Here is a 25873-nt window from a genome sequence, read left to right on the forward strand (position 1 = left end):
TCAGCTTTGCCTGACTAAAATAGTTTTAAAACAGAGCATGACCTGTCTAACAGAAACAGGCGTTTCCTTCCTCCAGTGCGCAAAACTAACTCCAATTTTAATTGGATGAACACTTTTTAGTCTTATGCCTCACCCAGAATATAAAAATACATATAAATACATTTAGATCATTTACTTTAATCATTACTAGTGGAATGTGTAGAGGCTTTCAACCAGCACAACAAAACATGACAAGACAATCACCTACTGCACCTTTAACTGTTAGCGAAATGTTAGGATCACAAGCACAAAATGTATGCACATCTTAAATTGACTTGCAAAATGTCCTCATTTTAAGTACATCAATGACAATGCTTTTAGTTAAAAGTAGGCTTAACTTATAGTAATATAACATATGTACTCAAAACCTGCCTGGAACTACTTTAGCTGTGTGTTTATCCGAAAATAACTGCACACCTTAAAATCAGCCAATCGCAATCAAGCATTCATGAAGTATAATCTTGTTTATTCACATGCTAACTATCACGATCACCAGCGATCAAAACTCCCAGATCGCTGGATCTCACACACAAACACACATGGACTACAATTCCGCCATTAATGGACTACATATTCAGTCATGCCACACACATACTCACACCTGCTCCAAGTCTCTACTGATTACATTCGCACCACCTGAGCATTGTCTAAGACTGATTACAGACCCTATTTAAACAGCACACACTCTCACTGCCATTGCTGAGTCTTGTTATCTGTAAAGTGACAATGCAACTTGTTTCCTTAGTCTTGTTTCTTCATGTGTTTACCCTAACCTTGTTCCTAGTTATCCCTGTCTGCCGCCTGCCTTCCGACCTCTCGCTAGTGGTGGGCAAAGCGAGGCTTTGTGAAACACTGAAACAGTTGAAGCAAATGTGTCGAAGCTTCGAAACGTTTCGAAACGACACTCTACAGTGACGCCTAGTGGCCATTTTTTATGTATTGCACTGGAACAGTTTCCAGCTGACTTCCATGCGGGGATTGTTGGTCCGAATCCAGGCTGATACAGTTATTTTGAAATGCTTTAATATCAGTTTGAGATGCTTTGTTCCTGTATCGTTTTGTTTCAACATTGGTCTGACGTCCGAATAAACACTTTGTGAATAAATATAGCTTGTTTTGGTCATAAAACAGGGTTGTTGCTAGATCAGATACAGTTGTGGACAGAAGTTAACAAGAATTATTTATATTATTAATTAAATTTCCCATTTATTGTATTTTATTAACGTCTACCGCAACTCTAAACCCAACCATCACAGTACTGTAAAATATTAACTATTGTTTTACAGTTACAAAAATGATGCTAAATTGATGGCGCATCAGCAGCTGTATCATATCTAGACTACACCATAAACAGTAGCATGATTAAAATACATAAAAATCACGATTTAGGAGTATTAAGTCGGGATTCGAACCCTAAAGTCAAATGATGTCTGTAACAATATGCACACGCACAGTCCACATGGCCATAGGTGACAAAAGCTTTAGTTTGACCCCATCAGTCAAATGCAGATTCTCCAAGTCTCGAAACGCTTCTGAACTGATCGATGCTTTGAATCGCTTTAGTCACGTGACCAGGTGTTTCGGATCATGCTTCGATACAGTGTTTCGAAACACTTGCGCTTCGGGATCTCGACACTGTGTCGAAACGTCAGTTTCACGTCAGCCATCCCTACCTCTCGCCTGTGTTTGACTACGATTCTGGACTGCCTTTATACATCTGTTTGCTCCTGTGTTGACCATTGCTTTCCTGACTGATTAAACCTGCAAGTGGATCCAAAATTCAGTTTTTTGTGTCACTCCCTGAGTTACACTAACATTTCACTCTGCACATTGCTTATTTACAATGTCAAAAGTGTTAAAATCCCTGTTATATACAGTACTTTATATTTACCCTTATTTGCCGGGTTAACCGAATTACCCTAGTTAAGCCTTGAAATGTCACTTTAAGCTGAATACTAGTATCTTGAGAAATATCTAGTCTAATATTATTTACTGTCATCATGGCAAAGATAAAAGAAATCAGCTATTAGAAATGAGTTATTAAAACTATTATGATTAGAAATGTGCTGAAAAAACATCTTTCCGTTTAACAGAAATTGGGGGAAAAACATACTGGGGGGCTAATAATTCAGACTTCAGCTATATATTAATGTTCCTCTTTATAGCCTTTAAGAAAAGTTTGGAGGACTCCATCGCATCGGATACTTCTGGAACTTTTAAACGCATCCTGATCTCACTGGCACAGGTACATCTATTTTTTCATCCAGACACAGATCCTCGCACTTCATAAACTCATCTATCACTTCTCTTTCCTGCTGTTTTCAGGGAGCTCGTGAAGAAGGTCCAGCAGACATGGACAGAGCTTCGGAAGATGCACAAGTGAGTGGGAAAGACTTATAAAACTCTGTCAGGTATCTGCTTTTTTTTCCAGACATGATGACTGCACTTCAAATTGACTTGGTATGGTTCCCACATGAAATTTCTGGAATATCGTGAGATTTTAAAAGATCTGTTCCAGACAATACAAGACAAGGAATTTTACATGTTGTTTTTTTCAAGTCGAGGGATATAGTGGATTTTTTATTTTTGTTATTTTTACATATTTATTTTTTCCATACAGTTTTTTAGCAGATTGTTTCACATAGTTATAGTTAGTCATTTTTTTCATGCCATTTTATTCCTCTCCTTCTTAAATAACTTAAAGAGCACCGATCATGCAAAATCAACTATTGGGAGTGGTTTGCCTGATGTTAAAATAGGATTCAAATCCCAGCGATCTTGGCACCTCACTTCCACAGAAAAAAAAAATGCTATGGAAGTCAATGGTTACCAGATTTCAGCTTTCTTTAGAATATCTGTATAATATTAAAACTTTTATATTATTAATTTATTTAATTCTTTGGTTGTAGACGTGAAAAATGCCATGTTTGCATGTTGTTTGTTTTATTTATTAAATTTGTTTTTCATATTTTATATTTTTTTATTTTTATTTTATTTTTTTAATTTAATTTTACTTTAATTTTATTTAATTTTATTTCATGTCCTTTTCTTTTATTATTATTTTATTTATTTAATTTAAATTTTATTTGATTTAATTTTAATATTTTTATTAAATTAAATTAAATTAAATTAAATTAAATTAAATTAAATTAAATTAAATTAAATTAAATTAAATTAAATTAAATTTTTGCGAGACTTGAAAAATGCCATGTTTGCTACCGATAAGAGCACTGATGACCAAGCACTAAGAAAAAAACTTAGTTCAACAGTTAGATTTCTTTAGAATATCTTTATCATAGTATAATTTTTTTTCTTTTTTTGTCTAGAGACATGAAGAATGCCATTTTTGCATGTTGTTTATTTTATTAATTAATTTTTTTTTTTTTATTTTATTAAATTTATTTATATATATTTTTATTTTATTTCATTTCCTTTTATTTCATTTTCTTTTCTTTTACTATTATTTTTAATTTAATTTAATTTAATTTAATTTAATTTAATTTAATTTAATTTAATTTAATTTAATTTAATTTAATTTTATTTTATTTTATTTTATTTTATTTTATTTTATTTTATTTATTTTATTTGAGACTTGAACAATGCCATGTTTGCTACCGATAGAAGCATTGATGACCAAGCACTAAGAAAATACTTAATACTTTATTACTTTTATTTTATAATAAATTATTTTGTGTTCTGCATTGTAAAGACACTCATGAAGGTTTATAACCACTTGAGGGAGAGTAAATAATAAAAAATTGTAAAAAGAAGTAACTTTAGTGTTCATTTGTGCATCCTAAAACTCTTTATAAAAAAATGTATAATCCTCTTAGTTGCTGAGATTACCTTCAGCTGCTTCTCACCCAGGGCTGTTTATGCTAATGAGGGAGAGACAGTCACTAGTGGGCGGGGCTTTCCCCTTCTGATGACACGTACAAAGGGAGAATGTTTGTGATTATGAAAACTACAATTCATTAATGCTCACCATTAGAGGCTGGTTATATTCACACACTGCTGCCACACAACTGTGTTTAAACCCCTTATAACAGTGATTTTTGCATAATAGCTCCCCTTTAATAACATAAGTTATTCATGCAAAGCATTATGTGATGTATGATAAAAATGTCATATCATTTGGTATCACTTAATAAATTGTAATTGTAATAAATGTGTAATGTAAGGCGCTGGCGGACGCTTGTAATGCAGACTCGGATGATCTGGAGGACAAGTTCATGAGTATTTTGTGCACCAGGAGCTTCCCTCATCTGAGGAGAGGTAAACCACACACAGGTCACTCACACACACATGCTAATACATGTTTAATCAATGATCAATCCAGCTAATGTTCCCTGATTCCCCTGCAGTCTTCCAGGAGTTTGTGAGGTGCAGCAACAAAGACATCGAACAGATTATAAAGAAGGAGATGTCGGGAGACGTGAAAAACGCCATGTTTGCTATTGGTAAGAGCATGGATGACCAAGCACTAAGAAAATGCTGATTTTATTTCAACACTAATTACTTTTATTTTGTTTTGCTTTATTTTTGTTTTAGTTTATTGTTTTTTACTTTTTAAACTTTAAATTAAAAATGATATTTTTTTTTGTTTTTATTTCATTATCATTTTATTTTTATATCTAAATATATATCAAATATCAAAACTATTTTATTTTATTTATTTATTTTATCTTTTTTTTAACTTAAAAAGCTTTATTTTTTTATTTATTTTTATTTTTTTTTGTCTTGAGATGTGAAAAACACCATGTTTGCTATCGGTAAGAGCAATTATGACAAAGCACTAAGAAAATGCTGATTTTACTTTTACCAACACCAGTTACTTTTATTTTATTTTGCTTTATTTTTATTTTATTTTGCTTTATTTTTATTTTATTTTGCTTTATTTTTATTTTATTTTGCTTTATTTTTATTTTATTTTGCTTTATTTTTATTTTATTTTGCTTTATTTTTATTTTATTTTGCTTTATTTTTATTTTATTTTGCTTTATTTTTATTTTATTTTTATTTATTTAAAGGTTTAAATTTTAAATAAATTAGATTTTATTTTTTATTTTATTTTTTATTTTATTGTTATTTTAGTATTATTTTATTTTTATATCTTAATATATATCAAATGTATATAAAATATATTTTATTTAGTTTATTTATTCATTTATTTATTTGAACTCTTTTAATTAAACTTTTTTTTATTTGTTTCTTTATTTATTTATTTTTGTCGGGAGATGTGAAAAACATAGTCTGCTATTGGTTATTATGGTATAATACTCTATTTTATTTTGCTTTGATTATATTTTATTTATTTATTTATTTTACATTTTCCTATTTTTAATGTTGTATTTAATTTTACTATTATTTTTGTTTTATTTTTATTTCATTATTATATATATATATATATATATATATATATATATATATATATATATATATATATATATATAGATATTATTTATAGATATTATTTATAGATATTATTATATATATATATATATATATATATATATATATATATATATATATATATATATATATATATATATATATATATATATATATATATATATATATATATATACATATACATACTGCACAGGTCATGTAATTTTAACATTTTAACTTGGTATTTTGAGGTGGATGCATTGAAGAAACTAGCCCCTTATTGAATGGGAAGGTAGTTGATTTATACTTTATATTAAATTATATTGTTAAATTAAGTGATGTCAGTGTCTATTTTGTATTTAAATACCCAGGGTATTATATTTGTATGAATAAAACAAAATTTTATTTGTAACTTGAAATAAGACATCATCAAAAACATCTACTGAAATGAACCTAATTATATTTTACCAGTTTACCAAGGAAATATTTAACATTTTCTTTACATTTGTCATCATTTACAAGTAAAAACAAATATAAAATTAATTAAATTAATAATACAAATATTACGACATTTGAATTGAAATCTTGATACTAAAGTACCAGTTTTGCCAACAACAATGCACACTACTATAGTGTTAACTAATATTTCAATTAGCATGTTTAATACATATTTTCCATTCTTATTTTAGCTGTAGTTGTTTTGTTAAGTGGCTTACTTTAGTTCAAATACTTATGCTATTCTGTTTTTACCCTATAATAGTTGATCAAATTATTAATCTAATATTTACATTTGATTTATTTCTTTCAGTGGTTGATGTATGTCTTTTCATTTTAATACAGTAATTAAGGTTTTAGTTAACAATTGCAATCAATGCCATCAGCTAGCTGCAGCCATGGTAAATATGAATTAAAAAACTACAAATTTTATATGCAAATGTGTCCACTTAAAGTCTGACTGTAAATATTCAGTAATTCAATTTGTCAAGCAAAAATCATGACCGACGTAAGACAATTAAAATCTGTATGTCAAATTTCTGATTTCATGCTTTACACCTGACACTAAAAGGCTCATGTGATTCCAGTAAAAAGAGCAATAATTGTGTATATTTTCCAGTGCGGAGTGTGAAGAATCAACCGTCCTACTTTGCAGACCGATTGTACAAAGCCATGAAGGTAAAATGCATTTATTATGTAATACACATTGTCATGCAATAATGTCTGAGCAGGAGGACAAACAAGATTTTTTTTTCTGTCATCGAAATAGTACAGAAATGATTTGAAACTTAAAATCATCCATTATTAAAAATAAATAAATAAATAAAAAAATAAGCGTGCTTCATAGTTTTTCACATATGCTGCTTTATGAGGCCTTCATAAGCAGTACTCAGATGAGGCGTCACACTCAAGGTTGTTATAGTAAATTAGCTTTTATTTGAATAGTATTTTCAACCTTTCTGAATTGATCGAATTGACTACCCTATGTTTTTCCCCCATTGACTTCCTTTATAACCACATTTTTTTGATTGCAAAGCTATGACAACATACGCTTACCGGCCACTTTATTAGGTACACCAGTCCAACTGTCCGTTGACGCAAATTTCTAATCACATGGCAGCAACTCAATGCGTTTAGGCATGTAGACATGGTCAAGACGATCTGCTGCAGTTCAAACCGAGCATCAGAATGGGGAAGAAAGCGGATTTAAGTGACTTTGAAAGTGGCATGGTTGTTAGTGCCAGTTGGGCTGGTCTGAGTATTTCAGAAACTGCTGATCTACTGAAATTTTCACACACAACCATCTCTAGGGTTTACAGAGAATGGTCTGAAAAAGAGAAAATATCCAGTGAGCGGCAGTTCTGTGGGCGCATATGCCTTGTTAATGCCAGAGGTCAGAGGAGAATGGCCAGACTGGTTCCAGCTGATGGCAACAGTAACTTAAATAAGCACTTGTTACAACCGAGGTCTGCAGAAGAGCATCTCTGAACACACAACACGTCCAACCTTTAGGAGGATGGGCTACAGCAGCAGAAGACCACACCGGGTGCCACTCCTGTCAGCTAAGAACAGGAAACTGAGGCTAAATTCACACAGGCTCACCAAAACTGGACAATAGAAGATTGGAGAAACGTTGCCTGGTCTGATGAGTCTTGATTTCTGCTGCAACATTCGGATGGTCGGGTCAGAATTTGGCATTAGCAACATGAAAACATGGATCCATCCTGCCTTGTATCAACGGTTCAGGCTGGTGGTGGTGGTGTAATGGTGTGGGGGATATTTTCTTGGCACACTTTAGGTCCATTAGTACTAATTGAGCATCGTGTCAATGCCACAGCCTACCTGAGTATTGTTGCTGACCATGTCCATCCCTTAATGACCACAGTGTACTCATCTTCTCATGGCTACTTCCAGCAGGATAACGCACCATGTCATAAAGCGTGAATCATCTCAGACTGGTTTCTTGAACATGACACTGAGTTCACTGTACTCAAATGGCCTCCACAGTCACCAGCTCTCAATCCAATAGAGCATCTTTAGGTATGTGGTGGATTGGGAGATTGGCATCATGGATGTGCAACAGACAAATCTGCAGCAACTGCGTGATGCTATCATGTCAATATGGAGCAAAATCTGTGAGGAATATTTGCAGTATCTTGGTGAATCTATGCCATGAAGGATTAAGGCTGTTCTGAAGGCAAAAGAGGGTCAAACCCGGTATTAGTAGGTGTATCTAATAAAGTGGCCAGTGAGTGTTTAATCATGCATTCTTGATTGTTGCTGGTTTTCTCTGTTGATTGAAAGTTTTTATTACAAAAGTAGCAGGGTAGTTGTGCAGGAAAACAGAAATAAACATTGTTGAAAATGTTTGGGTTTTTTTTTGACCAGTAGTTTTAGTCTTTAATTCACGTTTTCTAAAACAGTCATGGTCAGAATTGTGCTGATTTTGCATGCAGGGACTGGGAACAGATGACCGTGCTTTAATCCGCATCATGGTGTCCCGCTGCGAGATCGACCTCTTCAACATCCGCAAAGAGTTCAAGGAAACTCACGATGTCTCACTGCACGATTTCATCCAGGTAGAGGCGCTGGTTGTAAGTTGTGTGCTCCTCTGTCTCTCATTCTGCATGCTTTGTTTCTGCATGCCAGCTCACAGCACTGAAAGAAATGACTTTTTGGTGGAGTAAAATCTAATAAATTTATTCTCATCATTTTTAAATTGTGACATTAAAGGGCAAATAGTTTACCTCTTTGTTATGATTTAATATTAATATGATGGTTCTTCTGAGTGTGCCAGTTTAGGTTAAGTTTAAAACACAATTCAGATTTTTTTATTATAATGTGTTAAAAAGTGTCATGTTGGGGGCGTGTCCACAGCTCGCTGATTTAGGGGTGTGTTGCTTCACATGTAAATTAGTTTCGTCTTCCTGCCCAACGTAACAAGGGGGCGGGGCCATGACCCGCTCTGTGTTTGCAACACAGACAGGCAGATTGAAAGGAGGAGGAGAGGATCCGCATTCAGTCGTACATGTACGACTCGGACACAGACCAAGCAGAGAGTACAAAATTATATGTGTCTTTGTACAGTTTTACAGCCAACTGTGTGCTAGTTTCAAGTGCCGAGCTTGTACACAGAAACTAATAACCACGCACACTGAATTAACTTTGACTGAGGCACCGGATGCGCCGCTCGAAGCCGCGACACGGCACACCAGACACTCTCTGTGGTGCAGCAGAAACATCAAGTGTCCCGAATCGTCGCATTTTTGAATTCTAAACATAGGTTTCTGCAGCGGTCCGCGGTGCCCAGCCGTCGACTTGAGTGTACCCTGATAGAAACCTATGTTTAGAAATCTAAAACGCATGCTAGTTAAGATCACAGGGAGCTTCTGGGATCGCAAGAAATGCAAATGGCTGAAGTATAAGGTAGACTCAATGAGAAGTACACATGTTTGCAAACCTACCTAAAGATACAACCAATAATTCCGATTAGAGCGATAATGTGGAGAATTTTGCTCTTGTGTTGAGGCCAATGAGCCTTGCATCTAAAAATAGAGCTAGCGTGTTCCTTTAGTGATATCGCTTCGACTCACGCTGAAAATGGCGGACGTGAATCAACAAACTGAGGATATGATGACGCGCCTGTCAATCAATATTGGTGGGCGGGGGGGACCGCTCTCCTATGTAAAGTTGCGGTCGGTTTGAAAACAGCTTCAATTGGTCCACCGTTTTTATGTTGTTAAATTGAAAAAAAAGGACTGGGTGTGCTTATATCACCCCAATATGACATATATGTCTGTCCAAACAGCTTGAAAAGTAGATTTTTCACCATAGGTGCCCTTTAAGTGTCAAGGATAACTAGAATTTCCTAAGTATTTAATGTTACTAAGTTGATGTATTAAGTGAAATGAGTGGTATGACTTAAATATTAATATTGATTTACCTGTTAAATTTCAATATTTTCTAATCGTTGCAAACCTAGTAATAGTAAAAAAATAAATAAAGTGAAATAACACATTTTAAGTCAGTGGAAATGTGTAGGTGCATCCCATTGGTGTAGTCCTTAAAAAAAGGTGGTGTACTATTACACCCGACCCGAATTTTAAATGGAAGTAGGCAAAGAAATGATGAAAGTCAATGTTTCTTTGATTCATTAGCTATATGTATAGTTGTATATGTGTATGTGTATATATATTATATTTGTTTATATATATTTATTTATTTTTATTCCTGTTTTTTTACATCAGTTACCAGTAACTATTAACTTTTAAAGGAACTATTAAAGGAAAGGAAAAGCAAATACTTTGTCAATGTAAGGCAATGGTTACAGGTTTCCAGCTTTCTTCAAAATATCTTCTTTTGTGTTCAACAGAAGGAAAAAGAGACTAACTGGTTTGGAACAAGTAAAGGTTGAGTAAATGATGACAATTTAAATTTTTTGGCAAAACTATCCATTTAAAAATAAAAAATGTAAAAATGTGTTCATTTTAAAGGGAGATGCTAATAGTCTAATCCTATTTAATGGTTTATGTTTAGCTAATGGTGCCCTCACAGCTGCTGTGGACGTCAGGGGGCGGGGAGTCATAAATCGTACCTTTATGCTCTATTCTACGCTATTTTGTAGTATAAATAGTGTAAGTTTTCAATTCAATTTAATTGACCTTTATTTGTATAGCGCTTTTACAATGTAGATTGTGTCAAAGCAGCTTCACATAAAAGGTCATAGTAAATAGGAACAGTGTAGTTCAGTTTTCAGTGTTTAAGTTCAGTTCAGTTTAGCTCAGTTCAGTGTGGTTTAATAATCACTACTGAGAGTCCAAACACTGAAGAGCAAATCCAACGATGCGCAGCTCTACAGATCCCGAACCATGCAAGCCAGTGGCGACAGCGGAGAGGGAAAAAAAAAACCTTGAGAGAAACCAGGCTCAGTTGGGCACGATCATTTTAATTTCTCCGCTGGCCAAACGTCTTGTGCAGAGCTGCAGTCTCAGCGGCGGAGGCTGGAAGCTGGCCTCAGTGAAGACTCGTCTGTCTCTGGAGCGTCACAGGAATCAGTCTCATGTTCTCCACTCTTCCATGACTATCACAGTAGCTGCTCAGGATACGGCCTGGTCCAGGATATGGAAACCTTGGGATCATCTTGTCAGTGGTCTTGGATCGAGTCAGTAACTCTGCATAGTCTGAGGGCCTCGGGAAGAGTATCCCCAGGAGGAAATAATTAGCGTCGCTGCTGTTCATAGTGTATATAAACAAGATGCATAACCTGTGTGGAAGCCCCCTAAGTGGTGCACTAAGTGTATGCTTTACTGAACAGATAGGTCTTTAATCTAGTTTTGAATTGGGAGAGTGTGTCTGAGCCTCGGACGTTATCAGGAAGGCTATTCCAGAGTTTAGGAGCTGTAAATGAGAAGGCTCGACCTCCTTTACTCGACTTTGCTATTCTAGGTACTACCAGAAGCCCTGAGTTTTGAGACCTTAAAGAGCGAGTTGGATTGTAGCGAGACAGGAGATTGGTTAGATAAACAGGAGCTAGATTATTTAAAGCTTTATATGTAAGAAGCAATATTTTAAATTCAATACGAAACTTAACAGGCAGCCAGTGTAAGGAGGATAAAATTGGGGTGATGTGATCAAATTTTCTAGACCTGGTAAGAACTCTGGCAGCTGCATTTTGTACTAATTGAAGTTTGTTAATAGGGGATGCTGGGCAGCCAGCAAACAGAGCATTACAGTAATCCAGCCTAGAAGTCATAAAAGCATGGACTAGCTTTTCTGCATCTGAGATGGATAGCATACTTCGTAAGTAGTGCGTTCATACTGAAAACTAATAATAATTGCACTTTAAATACCCGGATGATGCACTTATTCAACTGTTGTGTGGACTAATGGACACTTCAAGCATTCAACGACCACAGCTTTGCTCATGTAGCGGAAGGGACGGAGCTTTTGATCGCTCATGTTGGATTACTTTATTTATTTGGATTGAGAATGCACAATTCTTCTACGAGAGTGATTATAGCGCCTCCCTATGGTGAATGCGGTTATACTCATGGCAGGTATTATTTGATAGTTTGGTCATTTATTTATCTAATTTGGCAACAATTAGACATCATCAGGGAAATGGTCTGAATTTCCGCTTAGTAGAAGAAACTTTAGTGTTCCATTTGGGACGACACTACATACATATACTATGCTGTTGAGTGTGTTAGTGCATAAGTACATAATGCATAAGTGCATCATGTATAGTGTGCCATTTGAGACGCAGCTTGTGTCTTGCTAAGCTATGCCATTTGTAACTAATAAGCTTCATTTAAATTGATAAAAGCAATGTTCCTCCTGCTAAAACAATTACTTGATCAATTTAAATAAATATAAACTAAAAATGAAAGATAATTAATTAACTTTTTACTTATTGTACAGCCCCCAATCAGGAAAAGTTGGTAAAATGCAAATAAAAAAGAAAGTAGTGATTTCTAAATTTACTTTGACTTGTATTTCATTGCAGACAATACAACAAACATGATTTAATGTGTTCCTCATGATTAAATTTTTTTAAGTATTTAAATTTTAGTTCTTGCAACAAATAATAAAAAAAAAGTTGTATCAGGAAAGCATTTACCACTTTGTAATGTTGCCATTCCCTTTCACAACACTTAAAAGACAATCAGGGACTGAAGACACCACGTGATGATGTGTTTCAGGTGTAATTTTGTCCCATTCTTCCTGCAAACATGTCTTAAGGTGGGCACTACGGGGTCTTTGTTGTCGCATTTTGCACCCTTAAAAAGCGCCACACATTCTCTATTGGAGACAGGTTTGGACTGCAGGCAGGCCAGTCAAGTACCTGTATCCTCTTCCTCCGCAGCCAGGACCTTGTAATGTGTGCAGAATGTGGTTTGGTATTGTCTTGTTGAAATCTGCATGGGCGTCCCTGGAAAAGATGGCAGCAAATTGTGCTTCAAAATCTCTATGTACTTTTCAGCATTAGTGGTGCATCCCAGAAGTGCAAGTTACCTTTGCCAAGGGCACTGTCACAACCCCCCCATTGTTGCTGGTAACAGTCTGAATGATCCTTTTCTTCCCAAACAATACCTGTAATACTGATTCATCTGACCACAGTACACATTTTCACTGTGTGATGGTCCATCCTGCCTCCAGGCCCAGGGAAGTCAACAGCGCTTCTGGACACTGTTAACATAGGGCTTCCTTTTGGGACAGTGCAGTTTTAAATGGAATTTGTGGATGTAACTACATATTGTGGTACTTGACAAAGATTTGCCGCAGTAGTCCTGAGCCCATGTGGTGATATCACTTATAGATGAATGAGGATTCTTGATGCAGTCCCGCCTGAGGTATCGGAGATCACGGTTGTTCAGCTTAGGCTTTCGCCCTTGTCCTTTACACACTGAAATTCCTCCAAGTCTTTTAATGATGTTCTGCACTGTTGAAGCTGAAATATCCAAATGTCTTCCTCTCTTTCTTTGAGGGGCATTGTTTATAAACGTTTCAATCATTTTCTCATGTATTTGTTGGCAAACTGGTGATCATCAGCCCATCTTTGCTCCTAAAGGACTAGACTTTCTTAGATGCTGATTTTGTACCAAATCATAATTACGATCACCAGTTTCAAAATAGCATCAATATTTAACGAATTTACCTGATTACTAGCCCTAAACTGCTCATATCCCAACATTTTTGGAATGTGTTGCAGGTCTGAATGACAGGAAAGGATGTATAATTACAAATAAAATGAGTTTAACCAGACAAAACATCAAATATTTACGGTTCATATTGTCTGAAACAAGTCAAAGTCAATTTAGGAATCACTCATTCCTAAACTAACACACTTTTTATTAGCCTTTTCCCCAACCGTTTCTGGGGTTGTAATTAATTTAGGAGTGTTAAGTTAAACATGAAGCAAACTTTACATGATAGTGATAACTTAATTGTACTTGAAATAAGATGGTAACATTTTACTTGATATTCGACCATGCAAACTGTTGCAAAGGAAATCTTAAGAGTTATTTTTTTCAGTAGGCCCAGTTGTGTAGATATTGTGTTTTGTCGTAATGTAGGCGTCCACATCCTCTTTTGGTTAATTGGAGGGGAACAGAGTGTTTTGTGGTGAACTCGCTCGGCTCAGCTGTTTAGGAATTTCCCCTGCATTGCTTGACTTCCTCTGCGAGCGCTCGTTCTGATTGGTGGAGAGGCTGCAGACAGGAAGTGCTCAGTAACAGGTCTATACTGGCTCTGCAGTCAAAACTCCCTTCAGAGATCAATAATAACACTGTTATATATTGGTTCTCTGTTTTAGCTACTCTTAAAGGGACAGTTCATGCAAACATAAAAATGCAATCAGCGACTATTTCAGTGATTCCACAGCTTGTTTCTTTATTGTGTTGAACAAAAAAGAAGATATTTTGAAGAATGTTTAATTCTTAGTTACCGGTTTTAAACATTTTTTAAAGTATCCTCATTTTTATAATCTAAAGACCTTTTATACTTTTTATAATTTTCTTTTGGATCTGAAGGATTGTTTCTGGGATCATGAAAAAGCATTAAAAAAAAACGGATATTAGTATAGAAAAGTGGTTCTGTACTGGCTCTGCAGTCAAAACTCCATTCAGAGATCAATAATAGCACTCGGCCTCTGTTACATATTGTTTTCTGTTGGTCTCTTAAAGGGGCAGTTCATGCAAAAAAATAAAAATGTCATCAGCGTTTACTCTAGTGGTTCTAAGTATTTATGCACTGTAAAAAGTGCTGGCTCCACACAATCAATATGTATTGGGACAACATGGAGGAATTAAATTAACTTATTTTTACACAGTTAAATGGATACAGCTTATAAGAATTCAGTTGTCCATCCAAAACTCAAAAATTGTGTCGTTTCAGGTAGTTTGAACAAACATCATTTTTTAAAATCTTTATTTTGTTGAACACAAAAAAAGATATTTTGAAGAATGTTTAAAAAATGGTAACCATTGACTTCCATTGGAGGAAAAACAAGCACTATGGAAGTCAAATGTTACAAATGTTTTAAACAGAATATTTTTTTCCCCAACTTTATTTATAGAGATGTTCAAAAATTTACAAATATCACACATTTTACAATATTACTGTACATTTTAACATAGAGAGAGAGAGAGAAGTAAACAAGGATTTTAATGATTATGACAATTACTGACCCCCAGATATATTTATATATTTAAAATAAATAAATAAATAAAATAAAACAACCACAACAGAAAAAAATTAATTAAAATACCAACCAACCCAAACAATTGTTCATACACCAAACTAAAAGCCTGGTCATGATGTCACATGAGATGTCACACAGCAGTTAAAAATGTAAAAATTAACTATCATCCAGTATGCAGGGAGTATACGTTTCCATATATTCAAGGAGAGAGTCCCAAATTTTATAAGTTTTTGGAAGAACCCTTCAGACAGTGTCTAATTTGTTCTAGTTTTATAAAGAGAAAAATGTCATTAATCCACATGGAGTGAGTAGGCGGAGCAGTTGATTTCCAATGTAGTAAAATACGGCGTCTGGCCAGGAGGGACACAAAAGCCACAAAATCTGCTTTGTATCGTGAACAGTGAACTGACAAAGCAAGTGTACCAAACAGTGCTGTTGTAGATACAGGTTAAATTGCTTGCCCAACTACTTGAGACATTGTCTCAAATATTTCTGACCAATATCCACATAGAGTTGGGCAATACCAAAACATATGTGCCAGTGTTGCAGGAGCCTGGCGACAACAGTCACAGAGAGGATCAACATCAGAGTAAATTTTTGAAAGCTTGACCTTAGTCCAATGAGAACGATGGAGTATTTTGCATTGGATCCAACCATGTTTAGCACACATAGATGAAGAATGTACCCTGTATAAAATGTTTTCCCACAGTTCATCTGAAATGTCCTCTGTTAGGTCTTCTTCCCATTGGGTTTTTATGGATGTCAGTGAGCTTCTATGCAGAGAACATATTTTGTCATAAAAAACTGAAATCATACCTTTTCCAATAGATACTGGTTCAAGAATTAAATCTATAGAAGTAGGGGAGGGGAGGCTAGGGAACTGAGGATACCTATTATGGATAAAGCTACGAACCTGTAAATATAGGAAAAAATTGTTTTGTGGGCAACGAAACTTATCTGAAAGCTGTTGAAAACATGCAAAAACATCATCTATATATACATCTTTAAACATTGATAAACCATAAATTGTCCATTGTGAAAAAGTGCTGTCCATCATTGACGGTGGAAAAGCAAAGTTTGATGCTATAGGGGCTAATTAAACAGAAATGTAAACATTATTGAAACAAGTGCTCTCAAAAATCATATTTGTGCTGCTTGTTTAAACTACTTGAATAAAATGAGCTGAAACAACACAATTTTTGTAATTTTTAGGGGGACTACTGATTTGTTTTGTTTAATCTGCTTAAATATGTAAAAAAAAAAACTATTAAGTCAACTTAATCATTTTCTGTTGGTGTAATGGTGAGCTCAACATTTTTTACAATGCAGATGATGATGATATTTTCACTTTTGGCTGAACTATCCCTTTAAAAATAAAGGATTGTGCAGTGATGAAGCCATAAAAGAACCATTGTTGGTTCCTCAAAGAACCTTTCAGTGAACACATCTTAGTAGAAACTTTCTTTTAGTGTAAAAAAAGCATTTTTATAATCTAAAGACCTTTTATAATATAATTTTTTGGGGATCTGAAGGATTGTTTCTGGGATCATGAAGAGGCATTAAAAAAATGGACATTAGAATAGAAAATGCCTGTATCCTGCACTTGCTGCATTCGCACTGCTGGTTAGACCTAAACTGCATTTCGTTGCATTGTACTTGTACATGACAATAAAATTGAATCTAATCTAAAAAAAACTGGTTCTGTACTGGCTCTGCAGTCAAAACTCCATTCAGAGATCAAAAATAGGTCTCAGTCTCTATTATATATTGGTTCTCTGTTGGTCTCTTAAAGGGGCAGTTCATGCAAAAAAATAAATAAATAAATGTCATCAGCGTTTACTCTAGTGGTTCCAAACCTTTATTCACTTTAAAAAATTACATATTTAAGTGAATTGAGTTGTCCCCCCAAAAAAACTCAAGAATTGTGTTGTTTCAGCTGATTTTAAATAATTAGTCTGAGTAAACTGCAAACACAAAAGAAGATATTTTGAAGAATGCAGTAACCATTTACTTTTTATTAGAGGAAAAACAAGCACTATGGAAGTCAATTGTTGCCAGTCTTCTTTTTGTGTTTAACACGAACTCATATAAATAAAATAATAATAACAATAATATTATAGAACAATAATATTTTTTATGCTTTTTTAAACTTGTATAAAATGAGCTGAAACTACATAATTATTGTTTTTTTTAATAACTTATAAGTTTTATGTTCAAATACAAATGCTATGGAAGAGTTGGTCTCTTAAAGGGGCAGTTCATGCAAAAAAATAAAAATGTCATCAGAGTTTACTCTAGCGCAGGGGTAGGGAACCTATGGCTCGGGAGCCACATGTGTCTCTTTGACCAAAAATATGTGGCTCTCCAGCTGTCTCTCTTCAATAATATTTTAAAGTTTAAAAAGTTAAAACTGTTATAAAAAAACAGTTTCCTATTGAAAATACAATTACAATCCCCTTTTACTGTATTTTTTTTTTTTTTTACAGCAAAATGAATAAGAATAAAAGGACATTTCAACTTGAATCGCGACACCCAATGGCTCTTTTCATTTGCCAAAAAAATTAGAAATGGCTCTTTGCTGAAAAAAGGTTCCCGACCCCTGCTCTAGTGGTTCCAAAGCTTTATGCACTGTAAATAATGCTCGGTTTCACACAGTCGGTTTTGTGCTGGGACAACAAGGAGGAATTAAGTTCACTTATTAGTTTAACATTTAACAAAACATTTAAGTGGATTCAACTTAAAAGAATTAAGTTGTCCCCCAAAAAACTCAAGAATTGTGTTGTTTTAGCTCTTTTTAAATAAGTAGTTTGAACAAACAGCAAACATAATTTTTTTGAGTGTGCGATCTTTATTTTGTTGAACACAAAAGAAGATATTTTGAAGAATGTTTAAAACCAACATAGGCTTATTCTGAAAACGTAGCCCTATATACATTTCTGGAGATCGTGAGTTATGTAGCCAGAAGTACGTATAGCTGCATTTCATTTTTAAAATGAACCCTACAGGGTGATATGACACCGTTTCTTTTCGTGCTTACCAGCTGACTGCTTACCTCCGTATGGACAGCTTTCCCGCTGTTACCAGTTTGTCCAGTTAGCTCACCATGTATATCAGTGGACTTGAGACACAGAGAGGAGATGACTGTGAAGAACGGTTCCAAAAAAACAGAAGCCAAAAAATAAAATAAACAAGTAAATAACAGGGTGAGAATGTGGTAAAACGTGCTAATATCAGACGAGGGCTTTTCTTTTTCTGGATTGCTTTTTAAATTTGTCGGTTGGGTTTAGGGAGGAGGACGGGTTAATCGGTGCTTTGAAAACATTATTGGTTGGGTTTAGGGCAGAGGGAGTATGGTTCAGTCGATCGGTCAGTCAGTCAGTCAGTCATTCAGTCAGTCAAACAGTTAGTTGACAGCGGCCTCTTGTGGATTTATGAGAGAACAGCAGGTGTGAATGGCACTCGCGAGGGAAATTCGAGATTTCAAAAAGAAGATACACAGCGGCCTCTCGTGGATTCACGAAAAAAAAAAAAAACTGCAACAAAAATTAAACGTAGCTCCTGAGCGTATTTGACAGTCTCCAGAAATGTATACAGTGGTACGTTTTCAGAATGAGCCTGGGTTTAAAACTGGTAAGCATTGACCTCCATTGGAGGAAAAACAACTACTATGGAAGCCAGTTGTTACCCTTGTTTTAAACAGAAATTTAAACATTATTGCGCTTAAAATCATATTTGGACTGCTTGTTTAAACATCTTTATAATCTAAAGAACCTTTTGTAATATAATTTTTTGGATGTTCAGAATAGAATATTTAGAAATTTAGAATAGAAAAGTGGCTGGGAAACTTTTATGAATTTCCTTTTTTCTGTTGAACACATGGGAGATATTCTGAAGAATGTTGATAAAAAGCAGCGATTGACTTCAATAGAACACAAAATACTGTGGAAGTCAAATGCTTTTTTTCAACATTCCTCAAAATATCTTCCTTTGTGTTCCACAAATGACAGAAACTCAAACCAGTTTGGAACGAGTGAGTAAATGATGACAGAAATGTCCTTTTTGGGTGAACTGTCCCTTTAAGGGCGTAGTTGGATCAGTGTAGAAATCGAGCAACCAAAATAAGCTAATGCATTGCTTTACTTGAAATGACATTTAAAACAATATGCATCATTTATTTTTAGATGCATGCAGTGTTATGTAAACAGTGTGTTTGTGTGTGTGCGTGTTTAAGCGTGTTGTGTGTGTCTGTGTAAGGTGTTTTGTTTTTACTTTGAAAGGCCCGTAGCCAGCCTATTAAAAGTGGTGGTTCTTGTTTCTCAAAATGTGGACCTTTTCACAGATATTCGCATCATTTTCTATTAAAAATGAGGTTCAAATACTGCATCTAAGTGAGATTTTAAGTACCAATTTTTTGCTGGATTAGCTTTTCGGATGGTGATCATTACCACATTATGTGATGCAACAAAATGCTTACCATACTATTTTATATTTACAAAAATTTGTGTTTATTTCCAAATATACTTTATTACAATTTTATAAATAATGTAATGAGATTACAATTTTTGAGGGGTTTTCACCATTTAATGCATAGGAAAGTGTAGAGTATTGACAGGAAAGCATGGGAAGTAGAGAGAGGGGAATGATCAGCATAGGACCACGAGGCGGGAATCGAACTCGGGTTGCCGTGAGCACTGGAGGCCATGTGTTGACCATAGACTGTAAAAGATATGGACGTAGTATCCGTGACGTCACCCAAAGGTTTCTGAACACCGCAAAAGATGCTACAAGTAGGCGCGGCCAACCGTCGCCATTTTGTTCACGCGTCATCGCACCCACGGCGGGATACCAAACAAGGGCAAAGAGGCGGAGAGTGAGCGGAGCTACAGACACCTGCTGGCACTTTGCTTAGACCTGGCAGACAGACTTTACTTTGGGAGAAACGCTTAATACTCTATTACCTGCGACTCGTTTGTGTTCTGACCACATGTGCTTGGCTGTACACTATATCAATAAAGTGTTTAGACTTAAAAACACTGTAGTAATACATTGAGCCACGAAGCATTGTTCTTATGACGTTTTTCAACAGGAGGAAAACGCAAATTCCTTCCAAACACTTCAATTATAGTGTGTGTTAGTAAATGCAAGACTATTGATAAACTCCAGGCATAACACTGTATGATAACGCTTCAGATGACTGATCTAGAGCCTACAGCTAATCAATCTGTCACATTCTGGAGTGCTTTACAGCTCGAAAGAACAGTATAAATGATCTTAAATAAAACAAATACATTTATAAAGATGGTATGTAACTATAAAACTTAACTTACCTGGGAAATGGAGGCAACTTGAACGATTTGTGAGGACAATTAAGTGCACACAGCATGCCATATCATCTGATAATTGTAAGAAATAATCCCAAAAGGCAGCTGACTGTGTAAAGAAACATTACCCAACACAAAAATACAATGAATATGCCGAGCTCAGTGGCTAATCAGCCGTAATCAGCTGAGGTGACGAGACAGCAAGCAGCGAGACCTAGCTGTCACTCAAGTGGCCACGCCCTTAATTATGCAAACTTAATAAAACGAAACGGATGAGTTATAAACAAATTCACCTCCCTCACAGTTGTCATGAAGGTTAATCATGGATATATGCACCAAAGCCATCTGTTGTACCAGGCTGTAAACATGTATTTATCAGCTGTAAAAATGAACAATTTCCCATTGCTGTCAGAAATGACATGGACCTCCTGGAGCCAGCCCCCCAAGGCGAGTCGATGAATTGCAGTTTTAGTTACTTCCATATTGGCTTCCCGAGGGAGAGTGGGAGGTTGCCGCTTGGTGTCGACGCACTAACCACTACACCACTGATGCCGACAAGATAACAATTTTAAATAAAACTTTATGAACAAAGAAATATGAAAAAGTAGTACTTTTTTAAATGCTAATTTGTTATCATCCATCAAATCAAACAAAAAACAAAACAATTAGGAATCTGTTAAAACTTGTTTTAAATTAAAAACTGAAGTCAGAGATGACCAAACTAGGAACCACGGGCCAAAATTAGCTCACGGTAACTTTTGATTTGGCCTGCCATCCCATCTGAGAAGAGACGAAGTTCAAATTTAATGTAACCCTTTGTTTGTTTGTTTGTTTGTTTTATTCTTAAAAGCTAACTGAAATTAAATGCTTCAATTTAATGGTGTAAATGAATAATTTTGTTTAAATGTACGTACAGTACTACTACTACTACTAATAATAATGTTAATTCCTCACATTTATATGGTGCTTTTCTAGACACTCAAAGCACTCTACACATTGGGGGGAATCTCTTCATCCACCACCAGTGTGTAGCATCCACCTGGTTGATGCGACGGCAGCCATATTGCACCAGACCACAACACACACCAGCTGATTGGTGGAGAGGAGACAGAGTGATGGTCAGGAGGGCATGATGGACGGAGGCCAGTAGGCAAATTTGGCCAGGATGCCGGGGTTAAACCCCTACTCTTTTTTTCGAAGGACATCCTGGGATTTTTAACAACCACAGAGAGTCAGGACCTCGGTTTAACATCTCATTCAAAAGACAGCGCTCACTGAGCAGTATAGAGTCCCCTCCAATATACTGGGGTGTTAGGACCCACACAGACCACAAGTTGAGAGCCCTCTGCTGGTCTCACAAACACCACTTCCTAGCAACCTAGCTTTCCCATGTGGTCTCCCATCCAGGTACTGACCCGGAGCAGCCCTGCTTAACTTCAGTGGGCGACCATGTGAGAGTTGCTAGCTGCCGGCTCAGTATTGTCATCTGACAATGCAAAGACTTTTATGAGCAAATTAAGGCAAAGGCAGATTCTGCTTGACTAGTGTATTGAGCTTTGAACTCCACTGTGTTATAAATGTGATTGTTTGCTTTATTGCAATGAGTTATAATTTTAAAAAGTTATACGTGATGCTTTTTATTGGTTTTAAAATATAATTAAATAAATAAAAAAATTATCCATGGCAACTTTAATGTAATATAGTTTAGTATATTATATTGGCCCACAGCTCCCGATGATATTTGGTTTTTGGCCCTTCATACAAAACGTTTGGGCACCCCTGCTACAGGCAAATAACAAACTGGAGTGTGTTTCCCAAACAATGACGTAACTCGCTGCTTAACTATCATAGTATGATGCATCGTTTGGGAAAAGAACGATGAAGTGACAAGTGTTTCCCAAAACCCGTAGTTTCAGATCCATCGCTTAAACCACGTTAGTTATAACGTAAGACCCCCAAAATGATGCTCTAAACAGGGTGGAGTAACTACTTATTTAGAGAAGAACCAGTTCAAATTATATTGTTTTACAAGCACATGCACTAAAATAATCCAATATTAGTTTTGGTAAAAACATGCACTCGCTTTCCATATTAATTGAAATATATGTAAATGGCACAAATAGGGCCTGTGTTTCCTTTACAAATATTATTGAGAACATTACATATTCTAATTTAAATTAACATAAAATCACTTTCAAAAGCTAACACGTATTCTAATATGATATATAAATCATATGTATGAATAAATAAATAAATAAATAAATAAATAAATAAATAATGAGGCTATTTGTTAAGAAATGAAATTTAACATTTATTATTTATTAGGAAATAAAAAAAATCATTCTTTAATAATAAAATTAATGTTGATTATTATTATTATTATTATTGTTATTATTATTATTATTATTATTATTAATAAGTAAGATATTGTTTATTTATTTTTTGAAAAGTCTACTTTTACAATTTGACACATTCAAACCACTGCAGAAGTGCTGTAACCAGCAGGCTCATGTCATATACAGTACAGATATTTCATAAATAATCTACTATTAATTAAAAGCATTAGCGTATGCTATGTTTTTTGTTTTCACAGGCTTTGGAGACGTAACATAAATTTATCTCGACTGTGTTCAAAATGACATCAATGTTTACAAAGTGCACTGTGAAGGGAACACAATTGTAAACATGAAGATCGCTAAAACTGAACTGTAAAATACTTTGAAAGCAAATTACACCTAAAATTGATGACTTTAATGCTTTTTTATTTTTTAATAATTCCAAGTTTAAATGTTAGAATGTTCTAAATTAATAGGGCATAGGGGGGATAAGTGGGAATAGAACACAGTCAGGAACTATGTTTCTAACTACAGCTCCAGAGGTGTAGTTGAAAATGCACAAGTTTGCGACGCAGTTTGAGAATGTTCACTGGAACGAACAAATGTGGAACGATGTCAAATCAATAATCTATCCCAGGTAGCATAGAATTTGGGCCCAGATTTAGCATAAATCCAGCACAACAGGCATTCATCCGGCACTGGCATACAGCATGTGGGCCAAACATGGTCCTGGTTTGGCAGAGGTGGCATCGCTTTTAAGGCAGCACACAATACATAAACAATATATAAACAAGCAGTTAAAATGATGGACTTAAAGCCTATGCGGTGGCGTCAAGTTTTATGTAAACATAACCTTTTTAGTTTTGATAGTTTTATTAAATTTAATTATCTTAAATTTGTTTTTAAATGTTTAAATAATCATGTTCCAATCCTGTTTTCTGATCTAATCAGTCGGCATCAAACCTCTCACAGAGTCACACGGGCAACTGCTAATGGTGACTGTCTAGTGCCAAAGTGTAACCCCTCATTTGGTCAATCTGTCTTCTCTGTAAAGGGAGCCAAACTGTGGAATGATTTACCTGTTAGCTTAAAATCAGAAAGTAATCTAAATATGTTTAGTAGTGTTCTTAAAAAGTGGTGAAAAACAAAACAGCAGTGTTTGCACAAATAGTCTACTGTTAGTTTGTTGGATCATGTCGCCTTTGCTTTTGCTCCAGTAATTTTATGTAAAGAATTATAAAACTGTGTATGTTTTTTTATTATAGTTACATTTTGTCAATTTGGTCAAGCCTCCTGTGGACAGGTGTTGAGAATTAGCAAGTTTGCTAAAACACTTAAACAAATGCATTTGGTTGTCCAGTGTAATTGTGACGTCCATCTCAAATAAATAAATAAATAAATACTTGGGCCAGATGTTAATAATTGATATGTGGACCATGTAAGTTTAGCCTATCTTGACCCACATTTAAAATACATCTTTATTATTTTCAGATAAAGAGATAAATTTCTACCAATCAAATTGCTTCGAGACAAAGCTCACCCATAGCAAGGCTAAAGAGCAGTGATTCATGGGTTTATCAATTTCATTGCAGTCGTGACACACCAACATATCTGGCCCAGTTCAGGCTCAGTCATGGGTTATTAACTTGGCTGAGACTTGGCCCAGATATGGTCCATGTTTAGTCCTTGTCTGGAAGCCGGACTTGGTCCAGTCATGTACCGTAATTCACTGCGACATGTGGGCCAAGCAAAAGCTGATTATGTGGGCCAGAGACATTTTGCTATGTGGGATGTTTGTAATGACGGAACTTGCGACCTTAGCTAAGGATGGTTTTCTGAAACGCTCCCCTGACCAGCTCATTTCCTCAGTCAGAATTTGTCCGTTTTGATAAACATTAATAATTAAGTTTGTCTTAAAGCCTTCAATTGGTTATTTTCTTAATTTATAATGGCATACTGTCAAAAATGGGACAAATGAGCTCATATAGGGGCCAAATTCTGGACTTTGTCAATAAGGGGGCTGGGGATTTTGGCTACGGGCCTGTTTGAACTGTTTTCATTTGCATGTTTAAACATATTCTCACGTAAACGCACACCTTTTTTGTAAGGACAGGACTTGACCTGCTGATCTCACAGCTATTATGAAATGTAGACGAAACTCTTTACGTAATGCTGTAAATTTCATAATGGCTTAATATCATTACGCAACAGCAGACTTTCACTGATACCATCATGATGTGCGTTCTGAAACTCCGGGGTGTGTTTTCTTGCTTTATTTCAAAGTATTCTTGCTCTGCTTTTTTTCTTTTCTCAGGGCGACACATCAGGAGATTACCGAAAAACCCTGCTGATCCTCTGTGGAGGCGAGGACTAGAGCGATATTCATCATCTGGGACGAGTCTCAGGATATTCAAGCATTAGCAAACCCCATGTTTGTGCAGATGCTAGTCAGTGAATGCTAGTCTGTTTCCTGCCATGCTACAGCCAAAGCTAAAGCTATGCAAAAGCCACACTGTGTCCCATTTAATTTCAGCAGTCATGCACCAAACACTTTTGTTTTTTAACAGTAAAGGCACTGCTGTGGTGTTACCGTGATACTAGTGCTTTATTTGTTATCCTGTTTACCCCAGAAATAAACAGATGTGATTGTGTTTGAGTTCGTGTCGCTAAATGAACACCGATGCTGTTGTGTTTTAGTAGCTGCATTACGTCTAGTAGAAAATCTGGCGGTGTGCTTCCTATTTTACACACTGTGAAAAAAAACTGGCTGCCTTACATTCATAAGCTGAATTAATTAACTTTATGAATAATTTGTGTTTATATTTTATTTATCATGGCAGCATGGTGGCTCAGTGGGTAGCACTGTCACCTCAAAGAAAAAAGGTAGCTGGTTCAAGCCCTGGCTGGGCCAGCTGGCATTTCTGTGTGGAGTTTGCATGTTCTCCTCGTGTTAGCGTGGGTTTCCTCCAGGTACTCCGGTTTCCCCCAAAGTCCAAACACTTGCGCTATAGAAGAATTGAGTAAACTAAATTGGCCGTAGGGCGATGTGGTGGCGCAGTAGGTAGTGCTGTCGCCTCACAGCAAGAAGG

General features: G+C 35.4%; 1 protein-coding gene across 2 annotated transcripts in view; it reads left to right on the forward strand.

The window, feature by feature from the left end:
- anxa6 (annexin A6) overlaps window positions 1–25440 on the forward strand; it is a 63394-nt gene extending 37954 nt beyond the window's left edge. Inside the window, exons 19-25 of one of the 2 annotated variants that reach the window (XM_056471918.1) lie at window positions 2205–2284; window positions 2365–2418; window positions 4221–4314; window positions 4404–4499; window positions 6545–6603; window positions 8382–8519; window positions 25099–25440. In XM_056471918.1, the coding sequence (XP_056327893.1) occupies window positions 2205–2284; window positions 2365–2418; window positions 4221–4314; window positions 4404–4499; window positions 6545–6603; window positions 8382–8519; window positions 25099–25158 (581 nt within the window). In that variant the 3' untranslated portion in view covers window positions 25159–25440. The remainder of the gene's footprint in view (window positions 1–2204; window positions 2285–2364; window positions 2419–4220; window positions 4315–4403; window positions 4500–6544; window positions 6604–8381; window positions 8520–25098) is intronic. The other variant, XM_056471919.1, reaches the window with a different exon arrangement.
- The last annotated feature ends 433 nt before the right edge of the window (window positions 25441–25873 follow it).

The sequence above is a fragment of the Danio aesculapii genome, chromosome 14 (genome assembly GCF_903798145.1).
Source record: "Danio aesculapii chromosome 14, fDanAes4.1, whole genome shotgun sequence".
Classification (NCBI taxonomy): Eukaryota; Metazoa; Chordata; class Actinopteri; order Cypriniformes; family Danionidae; genus Danio; species Danio aesculapii.